Raw genomic sequence first — 16,890 nt, 5'->3', positions numbered from 1 at the left:
TTTGTTTCCTTCCCTATCTTTCCTGAACACCTTATATCCAGGAATATTTAGTATCTAATCCCCTTTTTTGAGCCAGGTCTCCGTTATCGCCACAACATCATATTGCCGTGTGGCTATTTGCGCCTGCAGCTCAGCAACCTTATTTACCATGCTTCGAGCGTTTACACACATGCACTGTAAACCTCTCTTAGACCATCTTGTAATCTCTCTCAGTCTGACCTCACCTAACACCATACTATTTCTTGCTCTAGTGCTATCTGTCTCTCGCAATCCTTTGTGCACTTTATTTCCCTTTTCTAATGCTACATCCTGGTGCCCATCCCCCTGCCAAATTAGTTTAAACCCTCACCAACAGCACTCGCAAATCTCCCCGCAAGGACATTGGTCCTGGCTTTGTTGAGGTGCAACCCGTCCGGTTGTACAGGTCCCACCTCCCCCAGATCCGGTCCCTATGCCCCAGGAATCTAAAGCCCTCCCTCCTGCATCATCTTTCTAGCCTCGCATTCATCAGCTCTATCCTCCTATTTCTATATTCACTAGCTTGACTCAATCCAATAGAACATAACAAAGTCAACTAATCACCCTTGTGCATTCCCTTAGTGTCTGTCTTCCGTGTGCTTTTGCCTGTCCTAGTGCTCTTACGAAGTGCTACCCCAGTGGCTGCAGCATGCTGGCCATCAGTGGGGGAGACTGCAGATGGCCTTTCAGGATGACCTCGAGCAGTTCTGGACCTAGAAAGCTTGGCTATGGACTGCACAACCTCGCATGGGCAGCAGCAGTCTGGGCTGGCTGACAGGCAACAGCAAGGGCACTCTCGGAGTGGCAGGAGAATGAATGCTGTCATTGTGAGAGAGCACTGGTGGAATGGCAGTGGTGGAAGTACTAATGCTGTCACCCTGAGACAGGACAGCAGGTTCATGCTCCATGCAGCCTCTGGCCCTCCCCCGGGACGGCGCCTCAGCAATCCTAGTAATCTGTTGGACAGATTGCTGGATGCTGTGAGACCCTGAAAGCCCCTTTCCACACTGGTAAACACAGCCACGATGGCAACATGAGTTTGCATGATAGAAGTCTGAGCTTCCACTGCAGCACTCAGACATTGAGTGGCTTCTGCTTGTGCTGCAATGGAAGCTGAGACATGGTCCATCAGACCCTGCTTCACAGTTGGGTCCACAAGTGCTCTGATGGAGTTACCTATTACTTCTATCCTGTAAATCATGGGCTCCAAGCTCTGCGCAAAGTCCTGTGCAAGGTTGGTGCCGGACTCCTCCATGCTCGTTGACAGCGACAACAGATGTGGTGTGGCGTGTGAGGCTAGTAGTGACGTTGGGGGGATATGGCATTTGAAGATGCATTCACTGACCTTGACCACTCGTGTGAGGTCATTAAACTTCTTTTGGCACTGGATCCAGTTCCTTGGGGAAAGACTGCTGGCAGTGACCACTTCAGCTATCTAACAGTTGCCTTAACAACAATTACACCAGTGCCTTCTTCAGTCAGTCTGGAGGGGCCCCTTGCCCCCTGCGGGTAGAGGAACTGTCTCCTCCTTTCAGCTGCCTGCGCTAAGGCCTTCAGTGCTGCGTCTGAGAACCTAAGTGTCCTTTCTCTGCCCCGTTGAGCTACAGCTACCTAAAGTTTCCTTAACAACAATTACAACGAGGTGCTTATTTCAGAAAGCACCTTCCCTTTAAGAAGTGCAAGCTGCGTTTCAAACTGCATGTTAGCTTTAAATAGAGATCATTTCCCATGAATGTAAGCCCCCTGCTGAGTGCTCAGCCAACCAGCAGTGCTCTCAGCGCTGGGCTCAATGCTTCAATCATGTCACGTGCTGCCTGCATTACTTTCAACGGGTGCGGGCATATCCCCATTGTGATCCCCACGCCTTTTTTCGGGCCTGATCGAATTTTTATCCTATAATATCATAAAGCATTGCTAAGTTTCTCATAATTACAGCCCTGGAATTACCATCAATCTACAGGTCAAGCATAGGTGACAGGATTTAACAGAAAAGAGTCCTTTACATAAAAAAACAGGTTTAGAGTTGACAAGCATACCATAGACATGAAGAATGTGTACTACAACTTCCACAGCATAAAAGCTATTCCACAACTGATACATCAAACACTGAGCAAGTAAATGTATCAGTACCAACCCACATACATTGACATGTAGTAATGATCTGTCACAAAACACCTGAATGTGGATCATAACGAAGTGTTGTGCCTCACTGGGGAATTCAGCATACTGTCAGTTGGAAAATAACCATCGAAGCCGAATATGGTAAGTGTTAAACTTAATCATTACATTCTATTTCTTTTAAGAAAGGAACAGGTCAGGGATTTGCCTTGGGACAACATATTATTACTTTTGTCAGAAGAGGAAGTGCTACATTTTTCGAGGAGCCCTACTTTTGATGAGATGATAAACTGAGGTCCCGTTGCCTGTTTCAATGGTTCAGGTGGATGTTAAAGATCCAGTGGGACTATTTCAAAAAGGGCAGGTAGTTTTCTTGCTGCACTGGCCTAACTTCTTCACTCAGTCGATACCACTGAGGCCAAATTAACTGGTCGTTCAGTTATTGCATGGCTCTTGTTTAGCAGCTTACTGGCACAAAATGGCTGCCATAGTTTGCCACATAATAACAGTCATTGCATTGTAAAAAGTAATTAAAAAGTAATTACACTTTAAGACTTTCAATGTGATAAGGTGATATATCAATGTAAGTATTCCATTTTATTCATTTAATAAACATAAAGATGGGCAGAATTGTTCTGTTTGTGACAACCAAGGCTACTTGGCTGCTAAATAAAGGTTAATCAGCTGGAATTACAGTCCCCATCGCTTATAGCAGGTGTGTTGGTGTCAACACGATTTGCCTGCTAGACGCGGTGCATGGTAACATCAAAAAGGTAACTAACCAAAATATTTTCTTAAATCAGGAAATCTCACTTAGCAACTGCCTTTCCTAATTGTTAGCAGTTGCATCCAGAATCTCATCACTGAGGTAATCGTACTTTAACAAGGTGCGAACAGCTGATTGAACCTGCTTGAAGACCCGGCTTTACCTGAAATCAGCACAGCTTTTTAAATGGGTAAGTAAGGGGTAAGTATTTATTGAACTGCCCGAAATAGTCAGCTCGCTTAGTATGTTATAAGTGGCACCTTTGTAATTGACTCCTATTGTTAGCGTTATTTGCATGATATAGGAAGCTGTCTGTGCTGAGCCTGGGTGGTGTAAGTGGTGGCGACTTGCTCTGCTTGACTATAATAATGGTACCTGCAACTTGGGTTTACTTTTTATTTTAACACTGATAATAAACTAGTAAACATGAAATGTGATCATGCAGGTTAAGCAAATTACATAATTTACCAAAGGGAAAAGAGCCACCTGACCTTTAGTTACAAATCAAACATCCGCCAGAAATTTCCTCGGGGTTCTCCCAATCGGTTGCCGTGACCTCAGTGGAATACCGGTGGAAATGAGGCTTCTGCCGATCTTCTGCGGAAGTTACAGCAGCCAATTGGGAGAACCCTCCATGGAAATTCCTGACAATTATCTCCAGTGAAAGCAACAGAAGTGAAATGACATGCAAACCATGTTTTTGGGAGTACGAGGTTAATATTTACAGAACTTAAATAAGCAATTCTAGAATCAAAATGTCAACAAATCGGCATTACAATGGGCAAAGATTTTCAATGGGGGATTGAGAGGACCATGGGATGTACCTAAATAGTGTGAAATGGGTGGTAAGGGAGAAGATACATTTAATGAAAGCTGAAAAGAATGGGAAAGGTTGGAGCTGTGATACCACACAAAGATTATGTTGACTGATAGAAATAAAAGTGATCACTTTGTTCAATCTGAGTCTGGTGAGTCATTTGCCTAGTGGCTGTGCTTGGAGTAACCTATTCCATTCAGCTCAAGCGTAAAACATTCTATTTCATATTTGTTGCAACAAGTGCATCACCCAAAATATATTAAAATATTAGAAACAGGCACGATGGACTGAATGGCCTCCTTCTGTGCTGTATCATACTATATGATATGATAATTTTGTGTCAGTAGTTCAGGTGTTGCATTGGTAATACTAGTGCCACCTCCATAGCAGTGTGGCCTGAATTTATGGTTGAAACAAAAACTGGAGGGAAAACACAATACAACACCCAGCATGTGTGTACTGCCACAATGTATTGATGGTGTAGATTTTGGGTTGAACATATAAGGGGGTGACGTTGTGACCCTTTAGCAGCAGAAAATACAAACAAACCAAGTGCAAGTTATTGTTGTTCACTGATCCATCTGGACTACCTTCATACAATACTGCAACCCAAAACTCAGAATAGTAGCCCAAATGTACTGTAATATATTCACAGAGCACAGCACACACAGCTTCCTACATGGCAGGCAGCTCTCTCGGAAGTCTCCGGAATCTGCCTGGTTCTGTTTAATTATTAACTCTGCAGTTACAGTACACAATACATCCACATCCACAGTGTGGAGCTACAAACATTACAAGCTTACAGACATTACACTTCTCCCTCCTTAATGAAGAAGTTATTATAACAAACATCATACATAACTTTCATGTTTATACATAACACAGGATATAAACTTATTTTTTTTCCATATTTACAAATTTAACTTTACCACTTGTTTTCTGTTTCGAAGAGGACACCTTCGCTCTCGAACAGAACCTTCCAAACCTGGTGCCGAATCTAAACTCATTCGAGGCTCATCCTGAGGAACGGTTTCCTCTACGGAATTTCCTTGATTTTCATTTGAACTCACTCTAACTTCAGGCTCTTTGTTTTCTTGACTCGGACTCAGACTTTCATTCTGATTCTCTCCTGGATTTGTGTCCAGTACATTGGATTTAGGATTTGCTACTGGTGTATCAAAACTATCTGATGAGTCAGAAATAATTGAATAATTCCCAGCTTCAACTCCCTCTATGTCTGTAGGTAAAATATGATCAATATGAACAAACCTAACCTGTCCATTATCAAACATCTTTTTACCAAATATGTGCGAGGACCATATATCTTCACCACTTTTCCTGGTAACCACTTTAACCATTTATGGTAATGGTTCTTCACTCTCACCTTCTGGTTTAATTTCACACTTCTCTCTTTTACTCTACCTCTATCATGATTCTCTTTCTGTCTTAATTATGTCTCTTCGACGGACTGTGCCAAATTTGGTTTTAACAACGAGAATCTGGTTCGTAGCTGTCGTTTGATAAACAACTCTGCTGGTGTTCTACCAGTAGTTGTATGAGGAGTATGTTGATATGTAATCAAAAAATTAGCCAATTTGTGATCCAATGACAACTGTCGTTTCCTTGGATTTGGATCTAACCTTTGTTTTATGAGGGCACGTTTTACAATTTGTACAGTGCGCTCTGCTGCACCATTCGAAGCAGGATGGTATGGTGGAACCTTGGTATGTTTCACACCATTTTTGCTCGTGAATTGTGCAAATTCTTCTGAACAAAATTGTGGTCCATTATCCGAAACAATTTCTTCTGGGAGGCCAAATGAAGAAAATAATTTTCGTAAAATGTCCAATGTTTTACTTGTTGTTATTTTCCACATTGGAAACACCTCAACACACTTCGAATGGCTATCAATCACAAGGAACAATTGTTGTCCTTCTAACTCAGCAAATTCAATATGTAGCCTTTGCCACAGTCTCGGAGGCCATTTCCATGGCTGCAATGGTACTGGTGGTGATTGCTTGCTTACCGATTGACATGTCGTACACTGACTCACGATGTACTCTATATCTTTATCAAGACCTGGCCACCATAAATAACTGCGTGCAAAACTCTTGGTCAAGCACATTTCCAGATTTCTAGGTGCTGGTCATGGAGGTCTCCTAATAACTTGGACCTGAATTTATTTGGTATAACCTCTCTTGCACCCCACATGATACAATCTTTATTGACTGATAATTCATTCCTACGAATGAAGAATAGATGTGTATCTTTGTCTGTTACCTGGTTTGGTCATCCATTTGCAATATACTCATACACCTTTGACATCACTGGGTCACGTTTGGTTGCTCTACCAATCTCTTCAGCTGTGACTGGCAGTTCATTAATGTATGAAAAATAAAACACTTCTTCCCTATCGGGTGAAACTTGTGATGGGGAAGGCAATCTAGACATTACATCAGCATTACTGTGATCAGCTGATCATCTGTATTCAATATCATATGTATATGCTGACAAAATCAAAGCCCATCTCTGTATTCGGGCTGCAGCTAATTTTGGAACTGGGGACTTTGGATGGAGGATTGCTGTTAGGGGCTTATAGTCCGTAACGATGGTAAACTTACGACCATACAAGTATTTGTGAAACTTCTTGACCATAAAAATGAATGCCAAAGCTTCCCTTTCAATTTGCGCATACTTACTCTCACTGGCACTGAGAGTACGTGAAGCAAAAGCAATTGGTCTCTCCTCCCCACTACGTGATACATGAGAGATCATTGCCCCAACTCCATACAGAGAGGCATCACATGCTAGCTTAATCTCCTTAGATATGTCATTGTGAGCTAACATGGTGCTCTCTACCAATTTGCTTTTACACTCCTTGAATGCTGTATCGCATTCTTTTGACCACTTCCAATGGATCTGTTTTTTCAATAGTTAATTCAATGGATGTAATACTGTAGCCAAATTTGGTAGGAACTTGCATAATAGTTCAAAAGACCCAAGAATGAACGAAGTTCAGTGACATTCCTGGCTGCATTTCTAATTGCATCCAATTTTTCCTTGGTCGGATGTAAACCATCTTTGTCTACTCTGTACCCTAAGTACTCCACTGAGTTTTTAAATAACTCACACTTACAAGCAGACACTCATACTCTGTGCTTCTCTAGCCATTTGAGGACTTCATTCAATATGTTATTATGAATTTGCCTATTTGGTGCTGAAATTAGTATGTCATCCAAATAACATACTACCCCTTCAATGCCTTGCAAAATCTGGTTCATCACCCCTTGGAATATGGCAGGGGCGGAAGACACTCCAAATGGTAGCCTATTAAACTGATATAGGCCTAGATGAGTATTTATAGTCAAACATCACTTGGACTCCTCATCTAGTTCAAGCTGTAAGTAGGCAATCGTAAGATCCAACTTTGAGAAAATCTGACCCCATGTCAGTGTTGTGAACAAAACTTCTATATTCGGCAATGTATTGGGGACATTACCCTCTAGAACCTAGTTTACGGTTACTTTATAATCACCACACAATCTTACCTTACCATCAGACTTAGGTACAACAACAATGGGTGTAGCTCAATTACATCGATCTATCTTACAAATAATGTTCTCAGTCTCTAGTCTTTTGAGTTCTTGCTCAACTTTCTCCTTGAGTGCATATGGTACGGAACGTGGCTTGTAGTAAACTGATCTAGCGTCCTTCTGTACCCTGACACTTGCCTTGAAGCCTTGGATCGGACTGCCCGTTTCGCAGAACACATTCGGATACTTCTTGATAACCTCATCCGTTGATGAAAATCTCGCTTTCACACAGAAAATCTTACTCCAATCCAGCTTCAGTGAGCTCAACCAATTTCTTCCTAGTAAGGCAGACTTGTCTCCTTTCACTACTATTAGAGGCAAGTTCTGAAATTGATCTTTATATTTCACCGGTACGGTGATACAACCTACCACAGGAATTTTCTCTCCCGAGTAGCCTCGCAGCTCTATCTTGGATTTCTCCGATTGAAAATCACACAATTTGTCGCGATATAGTGATTCCGGTACTACACTCACGGATCCACCCGTGTCAATTTCCATTGGTATCTTGAATCCTGCAACATCTATGTGGATTTTGATGCTTTCTGAATCGCTGTCCGTTAACCTCGTGCTCCTGATGACGTGTAACTCTAACATCTCCTCATCTTGTTGTTGTTCTTCCATGCTATGTAGTCTCTTGGGATTTCTACTCATTGCTTTGAACGCTGGACTCATAGCTTTAAAAACTGGTTTACCCTTCAGTCGGCATGCCTTCGCAAGATGCCCAGTCTTTCTGCAGAAGAAACACTCTGCCTTCATATATGGACAACTTTGAGCAATGTGTTGTCCCAGACACCTATAGCATGACTTCGACACTCTGTTAGAATTTCCAGCTTCTGAGACTTTGGGCACCCCCCATCTTTTACTTTGAACCTGCAGGTGATTTACCTCGGTTGACTGACGACCGTAATCATTATTTAATTCTCGGGAATATTGTTCGGCCATGCCCTCTGACCAGCAATCTCAAAAGTCAAGTCATCCGTCATCAATAACATCCTTCTGATCGCATCAGTTTTCACCCCACAAACAAAACAAATCCGTAATACTCGGTTTTGAAAGTTTCCAAAATTACACTGCATCGATAGCTTTTTTAATGCTACGATGTAATCACTGAAAGTTTCATCAGTCTTTTGATTCTGAATCCCGAAACGATAACTTTCCGCAATTTCTAACGGTTTGGGGTTTTCGTGCTGCTCCAGCTTTGTTAAAATCTCTTTAAGCGTTGTGTCCTTTGGCTCGTCAGGCACAAGCAGATTTACAAGGGTTTCGTACAATGCCGGACCCACCTCCAATAAGAAGATTGCTTTCTTATGTTCCAACACAGCCCGGTTCTGGACTGCATTGTCTGGAACTTCGATTATGTTATTTGCAGTGAAATACATTGCTAGCCGATCGACATATGCTTTAAAACGTTGCCGATCGTGTCTATATTCCCCCAAATGTCCGATTACACCTGCCATTTTAATCTCGAGCTGTTCACACCGTGTGCTGTATTTTACCTCGGATTTTGTAGCTTTTTTGCAAAGACAGAAACTTCCAAAGTCTTTCTGTCGGCTGGCTGAATCCTTCCCCAACAAAATTTAAGCTTTAAATCATCCGAAAAATCCCATCTCATTGCCAAATGTGATATATTTACAGAGCACAAGCACCCACAGCTTCCTACATGGCAGGCAGCTCTCTCGGAAGCCTCCGGAATCTGCCTGGTTCTGTTTAATTATTAACTCTGCAGTTGCAGTACTCAATATGTCCACATCCACAGTGTGGAGCTACAAACATTACAAGCTTACAGACATTACATGTACCATCACATTATTTAATTTCCCATTTCTGCTAATCGTATGACTGCAAATTTTCCAGTATTGAATCAAGGCCAGTTTCGGGCTGTGGACTTGTATCCACTAAGAGCTGAGTTAAGACTACCCAAACTATTTTTACTGAGGACTCTTACAACTGACAGAAAAAGGAGACTTTTATCCCATTTGTCCCAAGTTGGATTTAAGTTCAGGTGCCAGAAATTTAAGGGCAATGACCTATCCCACTGCACCCCACCAATGATTCTGGCAATGAAAACGTTTGTGAGATTATAATGCTATTGAACTGAAAGATGCAGAACTAAGCAGCACAGGAATGACATTACAACCTCAGGTGTCCACGGTAACACCGTTCATGGGGCACCTCTAAGCAGTCTATCATTGTAATCTCTGCCCTTCACACAGATCTAGTGGGAAAGAAGTCTGCAACTTCTAATGACTGTTCTCTGGTGGGTTTTTTTCCCCCTTGATCACAGTAGCAATGACTTTGCAGTTTTGAAAACTGCAAATGAATTTTAGTACTCAAGAGGGCAATGTTGTAAACAAGATTTTTTTTAGCTCATGTACTTGTTGAAGGTTTGTATTTGTTGCCAGCATGGGTCAAAACAACCTTTTATTTTAGTTATGTGCATATTCAATTGTGTGGACTCATAGGGATGAGAAAAAAGGAAAAGTCTATGTTGTAACACAGGACATTTCATCTTTAGCTTGAAACTTTTCTAGAAACCTACAGTTTGAACTGGCACTGCCTGAGCTGCGACAATTCATATTTTTTAAAACACTGCTTTGAGCTGACCTTTTAGATCCTCTGTAGATTCGGTCATAAAAACAGTGGTGAGGCGAGGGCAACATTTTTTGTTAGGGTTGCCTTGACTGTCAGAGTCTATTGCTTGGGTCTCAACACACATGGCTGGCTCATTTTCCTCACTCTCCTTCCACATCAACCCTTTGTGGCCTTCTTCAGCTGTGGTAGTCTTAGTGAGAAAGATTGGGTGCAATTACTGTACAGTCACAACAATAGTATGATTCTAAAGAAAAAAAGTAACAGTAACTGATCATTAAATTGATGAATACAGTTGCGCTAGTCATGAAAAGAAATGCTCTGGTTGTTGCGTGTAACAGCATTTGTTACGTGGAAATGCATTTCAAAAGATTTCACTACACATAGCAATTAGAGCAAGTCTTCCCTCTAAATGATTAAAATTCCACTATATTTCCTTTTACAGTTTGACATCCAATTAGAAACATAAAAATAAGTGGCATACTTTTCATCGAATTACCATTTACTCAGATTCAATGGGATTTTTCGCTCTGCTTACTTTCGTAAGTCACAAGCACCCATCTGCGCATATTTTAATGGCCCGGATTTTTCAGTAATAATAACAATGAGGCTGTCAGCGCTCACCAGTATTATGGAGTAAATCTGACAGCAACTACCGGCGTCCACAATGCGCAGTTAAACGTGGAAATCAGTAAGTTGTGTCCAATTTGTCCTGCTCCTCCACAAGCTTCGCTATACCGGTCGCTCGCTGATAGACGCGGCATTAAAGTACATGCTGGGTGCGAAGTTACGGTCCTTACCTACTAGTTACCCACTAAACATGCCTGAAAAAGTGAGGGCTTGTGCATTCAGGTACCAATGAATTTTTAATGGTGTAATAAATCCTAATTACTGCCAAACAATCTCTTTGGCACTGAAAATGTAATTGTTCAAGCATGGAGTCTCATTCCTGCAGATTTTAATTATTGTTTGAGATTTTTTTTTAAATGTACTTTTTTTTAACCTTTTCTTTCTGTTTCTTTTATCTTTCTATCTCTCTCTCTTAATCTCATCTTTCTTTCCTTCACTTTATTTCACTTTCTGTACATGATTTTACATTGAAATCTTCCAAGTTATACTTCCTGGTTTAGACGCTGTAGCTCAGTGCGGATTCTTCAATCTAATTGGTTGAAGAGACACGCTGTTGCTTGACCTACTCACACACGTCACAGATTGTAGAGAGCGATGCGCTGAAAAGGATCTCTAGTAATCGTACATTGCCACTCAAAAGCCCACATAACATTTTTGGGCAGCTGTAAGCGCAATGAACAGTGGTGCCATTGCTTCATTACTGATTGCAAAATCCGGGCCAATATTTCAGGATTTCTCCTACCTGTTTTATACATGTGTGTTGCGAATGTGCACATAATATTTTATTACGTGCAAAAAAAGGCAAGGCAGTTCTCTTTGTTTGCCCATTGTTGTCTCTCAGCAATGGGCAAATTTAAATTAAAATCTGTGTTGATTTGATTCTAATTGCACAATGCATCTTGAATTGATACTTTTGTAGCAAGTATAATAAATTACCCAAAGGGAGGTGAGAATGTGGAACTCACTACCATATGGAATAGTTGAGGCGAATAGTATAAATATATTTAAGGGGAAGCTAGACAACCATATGAGGGAGAAGGGAATAGTGGGTTATGCTGATATGGTTAGATATGGAAAGACGGGAGGAGGCTTGAGTGAAGCATAAAGACCAGCAAGGACTGGTTGGGGCGAATGACCTGTTTCTGTGCCGTATATTCTAAGTAATTCTGTGTAAATAGTAGACATCATTATGAATAAACAGGAGGTGAGGTTTCAATTTTTAATCTTGGAAACACAATTCAAAATTTCAGTAATTGAAATCAGAATTCTGTTATTGCAGCATTAGCATGATAAATCTGAAAAATGAAATTAATAAGGACGATGAAACAACCGATCTCTTCCTCCTCACACACACAGATGCTTCAACATATTGATTTCCTATTTATTCAGGGGATAGAAAAACTGAAAACCCAGCAAATATGTAATTTAAACTCAAATCCAATTTTGAAGAACCCTGACAGAGATGTCAGAGGGTAGGATTAGGTGAGAGAAAATAAAGACAGATAGAGATGAGTCTGTCATACCTCCTGGCTGGATCTCTTCATCTGTAGCCTGCAAAGGGGGAAAAAAGGAATTTGGGTGAAAAATTCTAGCTAACAACAGAGTGAAGAAATCAAAAAGTGTTTCATTTACTGAAGTATTACTGAACTCTATAGCTACATTTAGGACAAAATATTACCTAAATTTAGAAGTTAACTGTTTAATATTGATGAAAGTAGCTATATAGAAGTATCCCTCCAGTTCACTAATCTGTTTCTCGAGGTACTGGAATTCTACACAACAACAAGGCTGCCTTGTCCTCAGGCACCAGGTTTAATGGATTAGCTGTCAACAAGTGTCTTTGTTATGAATATTGTGAATATATGAATGCAAAATTGCTGATTTTACACTGCTCCACTCGTTGTGAATACCCAAAATCTTTATATTAACCTGGCTCAAAATATTTCTCTTTGCACAGAGGAAATGGGGCAGGGCAAAGGAGAGATTGAGCTGGGGTCTCAGTCTTTTTACCTCTAGGACATGGGTTACAGACTGATGGAATAAAAAAGCATGAAGAAACAAAACCAACCGTTTAGAATGTACAGATAAACTCCAGCAACAGAAAATGGCAGAGTCAGACTGTTTGCAGGCTCTTAATTGACTTTATGAAATGCATTTAAAAAGACAAATAAAGCCAGAGTTCTTATCTGCAGCTTGTATCGGAATTAAACCCAGGGGAGTGGGATTAATTGGATAGCGTTACCAATGAGCCAGCACAAGCACAATGGGCCGAATGCCCTCCTTCTATGATTCTAACTCACCCAGAGTTTACCTAACTGCGATTAGACATGGTTGGCCTCGAAATTGGACCATGCCCGAATCAGGACCTAAAGATGCTGGTGGCACGATCATAGCAAATTGGTCCGCTGGCCTGATTAGGACAGTCCTCGTGAGTTGTAGGCGGCAGTTGCAGCCAGAGGCAGCTCGTCGAACGCAGCCAGATTGTTCGGCTCGGATGCTGCATTGCATTACATGGCACGATGCTCCTGCACTTAAAAAACAGTGCATCATCTGACTTACCTTGAGCAATGTAAATGATTTTCACAGTTTGCCTTTATCCCCTCTCGCATCTCTATGAACAATGGCTGATTATTGCAACATCATTCTACTGTGACTGGTAAGGTCTCACATGTAGCTAAAATACTGATGAGAAAACTAGAAACTCATCAACCTGCTGGTCAGCTGGTAGTACATTTGATCAGTGCAAGGACATGCACGTCTATGCTGTAACAACAAATAGTATTTACCCCCATAAATACAAAATGCTGAAATTAAATTTGACATATCTACAGCAGACAAGGTGAAAGGCAGTGGCAGGCAGAAGGGAAAGCGGCTTCTGATGCCAACATTCATTTCGTCAGACATTTGAAGCAGCAAAATACATAAATCTATTATTAAAATAATATAAACCAGTGCCTAGTATTTAATTTCAAATATGCACATGGAAATGACATGAATATGATGCATAATTATTCTTACAAAATAAATAAAAAGATAACATGTTTGCTAAACATTGCAGCAGAGCTCGGTCTTAAAATGCCTTGAAATAAGAAATACTCATCTTTAAGGTCGACTGGAGAAAAAGTTCAAATGGTCAACAAGCATAAGTCACTCTCCCAACGTGCCCAGTAGTGCACCCAGCAACAGCACTACTTCCCCAGGTTACGTATGAAAAACAAGTTCATTACCTTTGCCAGTCATTTCACAAATTCTAGAAAAATCAAAGCATTTCTTCTAAAGTTCCTGCTATGAAAAGAGCAAGAGACAATTCACCTGCATTTATTGACAACTCAACAATCGCCAAATTCTTTAATTAAAATAAAGGGTTCTATATTTTCCTGTCTACTTAAGTAACACAAATAATAATGTCTTTAAATCAATCAATAAATATACTCATGGAAATACACCACTGAAAAAGCTACTTGGTGTGCAATAACACCGATTAAAACACCTGCATCCTTTAATTTATAATCTCCTTTTTTGAGTTCCCCTTCCTCATTACCCAGCTTGGTAAACTGTTTCCAGATCTCTTCCATTACTGCTTTTAAACTGGACACTGGGTTCAGCAGAGGAGCCTGAGGTGCCTGAACTTTTGATATACTTCATTTCCCACTGATTGTATTGTCTCCGTTCAATGCTTCCCTTTTCTGATTGCTCAGCCAAGATTGGGAAATGTGCAACTTTTTCAGCAAGCTAACACCTCACCATCCTGCATGAGTAAACTAATGTTCTGATTCTGTACTCCTTTCCACTGTGGCACTTGCTCAGAACATTAATATTGATCCTTTAAATTATCTTTAAATTCAGGTAGCTATTCAGTATTCAGTGCTGTCAGTGTGTCACGAGAAAATGTTTCAGTTCCTGAAGTTGTGATTTGTTTATTTTATGCAGTGTTTGAAGCATATTAATACATGGAGGTTTTCTTTTTTGCTGCAGATAATGAATATAGCTGCTTTCTTTATAGATATCTTAAAAGGTAATAAGGCTTGTGTTGACTAGCTTAAAAGAGTATGGCCCCGAACTTGGTCGACTCTAAGGCCCGCCCATTTCTCGGCGGTCCCCAGGCGGCACATATCTTTTTCCCATCCGCTGTCGCTGGGGCCAGTTGGGAGCGAGTTTCGCCGCGGTTGTGTCAGCGGCAGCGTCAGCGCCAGGCAGTGGGAGTCGGTGGGCGGGAGCAGGTGTCAGTGGGTGATGGCAGCAGTGAGTGGTAGGTGCAGGCCTCTCGAATCGGAACACTTCGGAGGCCGTGCACCGTGCACGCGTGAGATTTGTTTTTTTTTGTAATTTCATTGGCCAGCTGACATCAGTGTTGACGCGATTCGGACTGATGGGACATCTGCGCATGCGCTTAAATACTGATCGCTCCCTTGCATCTGCCAGTTGGAGAGGGGAGGGCATTGGAAATACAGAGCTACAATAGTGATCAGCAGCCATATATCAAAGGAATTAAAATGAGTGGACAAAAAGCTTCAAGGAAGACTGTTAAAACCAAACACACAGCTCCCTGGTTTAATGATGAAAATCTGGAGGAGCTTGTATCAGAGGTGCAGCACAGGTATAAAGACTTCACCCGGGTCGTGGCAAGCCTCCACCACCCCAATACAGATGCATTTGAAGGGAGATTGGTGAGGCCATGACCTCAATGGGCAATATTGCAGGGGATGGAAACCAGTGTAGAAAACGTTGGAACGATGTGGTGACATCCTAAGAGTGAGTAACCATTTATTGGAGCCCTCCCCGTACAACTCCAAAAGGTTCTGTGCCAGAAGTGTCTGTGTGTGTGAGTGTGTGTGTGGGGCATGAGCAAAAGGGGTCAAGGCTGCAACATTTCTTTCTGCAGGAGAAAAATATATCCAAGGCAGCAAGCCTGAGCGCCACAGGAGAGGGCCCAGCAGAGCTGATAGAGTTGAGCAGCCTGGAGGAGCATGCCTTGGTATTGGTGGGTGACCACCGCCGTGTAACCACAAAGGACGATGCAGATCCCGTGCTAGAGCATGATAAGGTTATACTAGTCTCCGGTGTGCGTGATGCTCATGTCATGAAAGGTCATGCAATTTTAAGTCAAAAGTGTTTTAACGCACACTTTGTTGGCCATTATTGGTGTGCCCATGCAGCGATGGAACTCCTTGATGTCACAATGTGAGACTGGATGGCTCACATGTCATCTTGACCAACCCCGCTCCCCAGCTAAAGAATGAAATGCTGTCCTTTACTTGCAGACAGTGAGTCAGACACCAGCGAGCAATATACACCATTCACCTCTGGCACACAAATGAGGAGTGTGATCCCAACTTCTCCCACCCCGACGTTGTCACCAGCCCAAGACAGCGGCTCCTTCCTCCACCCCAAGATCATCCATATCCACCTCCGCCACCTAGAGTCAGGAAGACCAGGAGGGAGAAGGGCCCATTGTCGAGCCAATTGAGCTCGAGGAGCTGCAAGAAGAGGGCACCAGCCTCCTGACATGTGTGCCATCTGTCCGGAGAGTCTCAGCGTTGGGGTCCGAATTCATGGGATTCGAACCGGACAAACCAAGAACAAGTGCTGGCAGGTGCAGAGGCCGTGGTGTTAAACCAACCAAGCCACATTCACCCACACAGACCCAACAATCACTCGAGGATGCAGGACGGCTCGCGGCTGTTCAGGAGATAGTCCAGCTGTCGAGGACGAGCGCCAACCTTGGTTGCGATCTGCTGCAGACCGTGGCTGGAATAGCTGCCAGCATCGCAACCTTTGCTCAGCACCACACTGACAGCATGGAGTGGCTCATTAGTGCGGTGGAGCGCAACACCGAGTCTGTTGAGGCGATGAGGCAAGCAATGGCTTCTGGGCAGGTCGTGCAAGCTCCCGACCCCACACCCTCCTTCAATCACGCCCCCTACCTTCGCGCCAAGACAGACACGTCTACAGAGATCCGCCTGCCCACCTGCACAACCTGATCAAGCAGAGGTAGTGAGGTGCAAGGGTGCAGCACGCCGTGTTGAAAGCGGAGCAAAGGACCATGGGCCTCACATCGAGGGGGGGGGTGAAGAGAGGTGGTGGTGGCGGGAAGAGGGGTGGGTGTTGGTGATGGATATGTTCGTTAATGTTATGATGTTCTGTCACTTTTGGAATGCTGCACTTTTCAATAAATTCACATTGTTCACCCATTCTTGATCAGTGTCTCATTTTTACATAATGAGTGGTGCCTTCTGAGAAAAACACAGCTCTCCCTCAGGTGTTCTGCTGTATGAGGAATATCTTGCCCTCCACATATGATTCTACTGTGTAATGGGTCCTGCCATCAGGCCATCTTGACACGACAAGTAAGGTTCACC

At 42.4% G+C, this 16,890-nt stretch overlaps 1 protein-coding gene across 2 annotated transcripts in view; it reads right to left on the bottom strand.

Moving 5' to 3' along the window:
* Positions 1 to 16,890, bottom strand: part of LOC139278296 (uncharacterized) — a 402,549-nt gene that overhangs the window by 92,317 nt on the left and 293,342 nt on the right. For both annotated transcript variants that reach the window (XM_070896942.1, XM_070896943.1), the window contains exons 5-6: positions 12,055 to 12,082; positions 9,917 to 10,094 (exon numbers count right to left, since the gene is read on the bottom strand). In XM_070896942.1, coding sequence (XP_070753043.1) covers positions 9,917 to 10,094; positions 12,055 to 12,082 — 206 coding nt within the window. The remainder of the gene's footprint in view (positions 1 to 9,916; positions 10,095 to 12,054; positions 12,083 to 16,890) is intronic.

The sequence above is a fragment of the Pristiophorus japonicus genome, chromosome 13 (assembly GCF_044704955.1).
Source record: "Pristiophorus japonicus isolate sPriJap1 chromosome 13, sPriJap1.hap1, whole genome shotgun sequence".
Taxonomy (NCBI): domain Eukaryota; kingdom Metazoa; phylum Chordata; class Chondrichthyes; family Pristiophoridae; genus Pristiophorus; species Pristiophorus japonicus.
The sequence above is the reverse complement of the archived record's forward strand: the minus strand, read 5'-3'. Positions and strand labels throughout refer to the sequence as shown.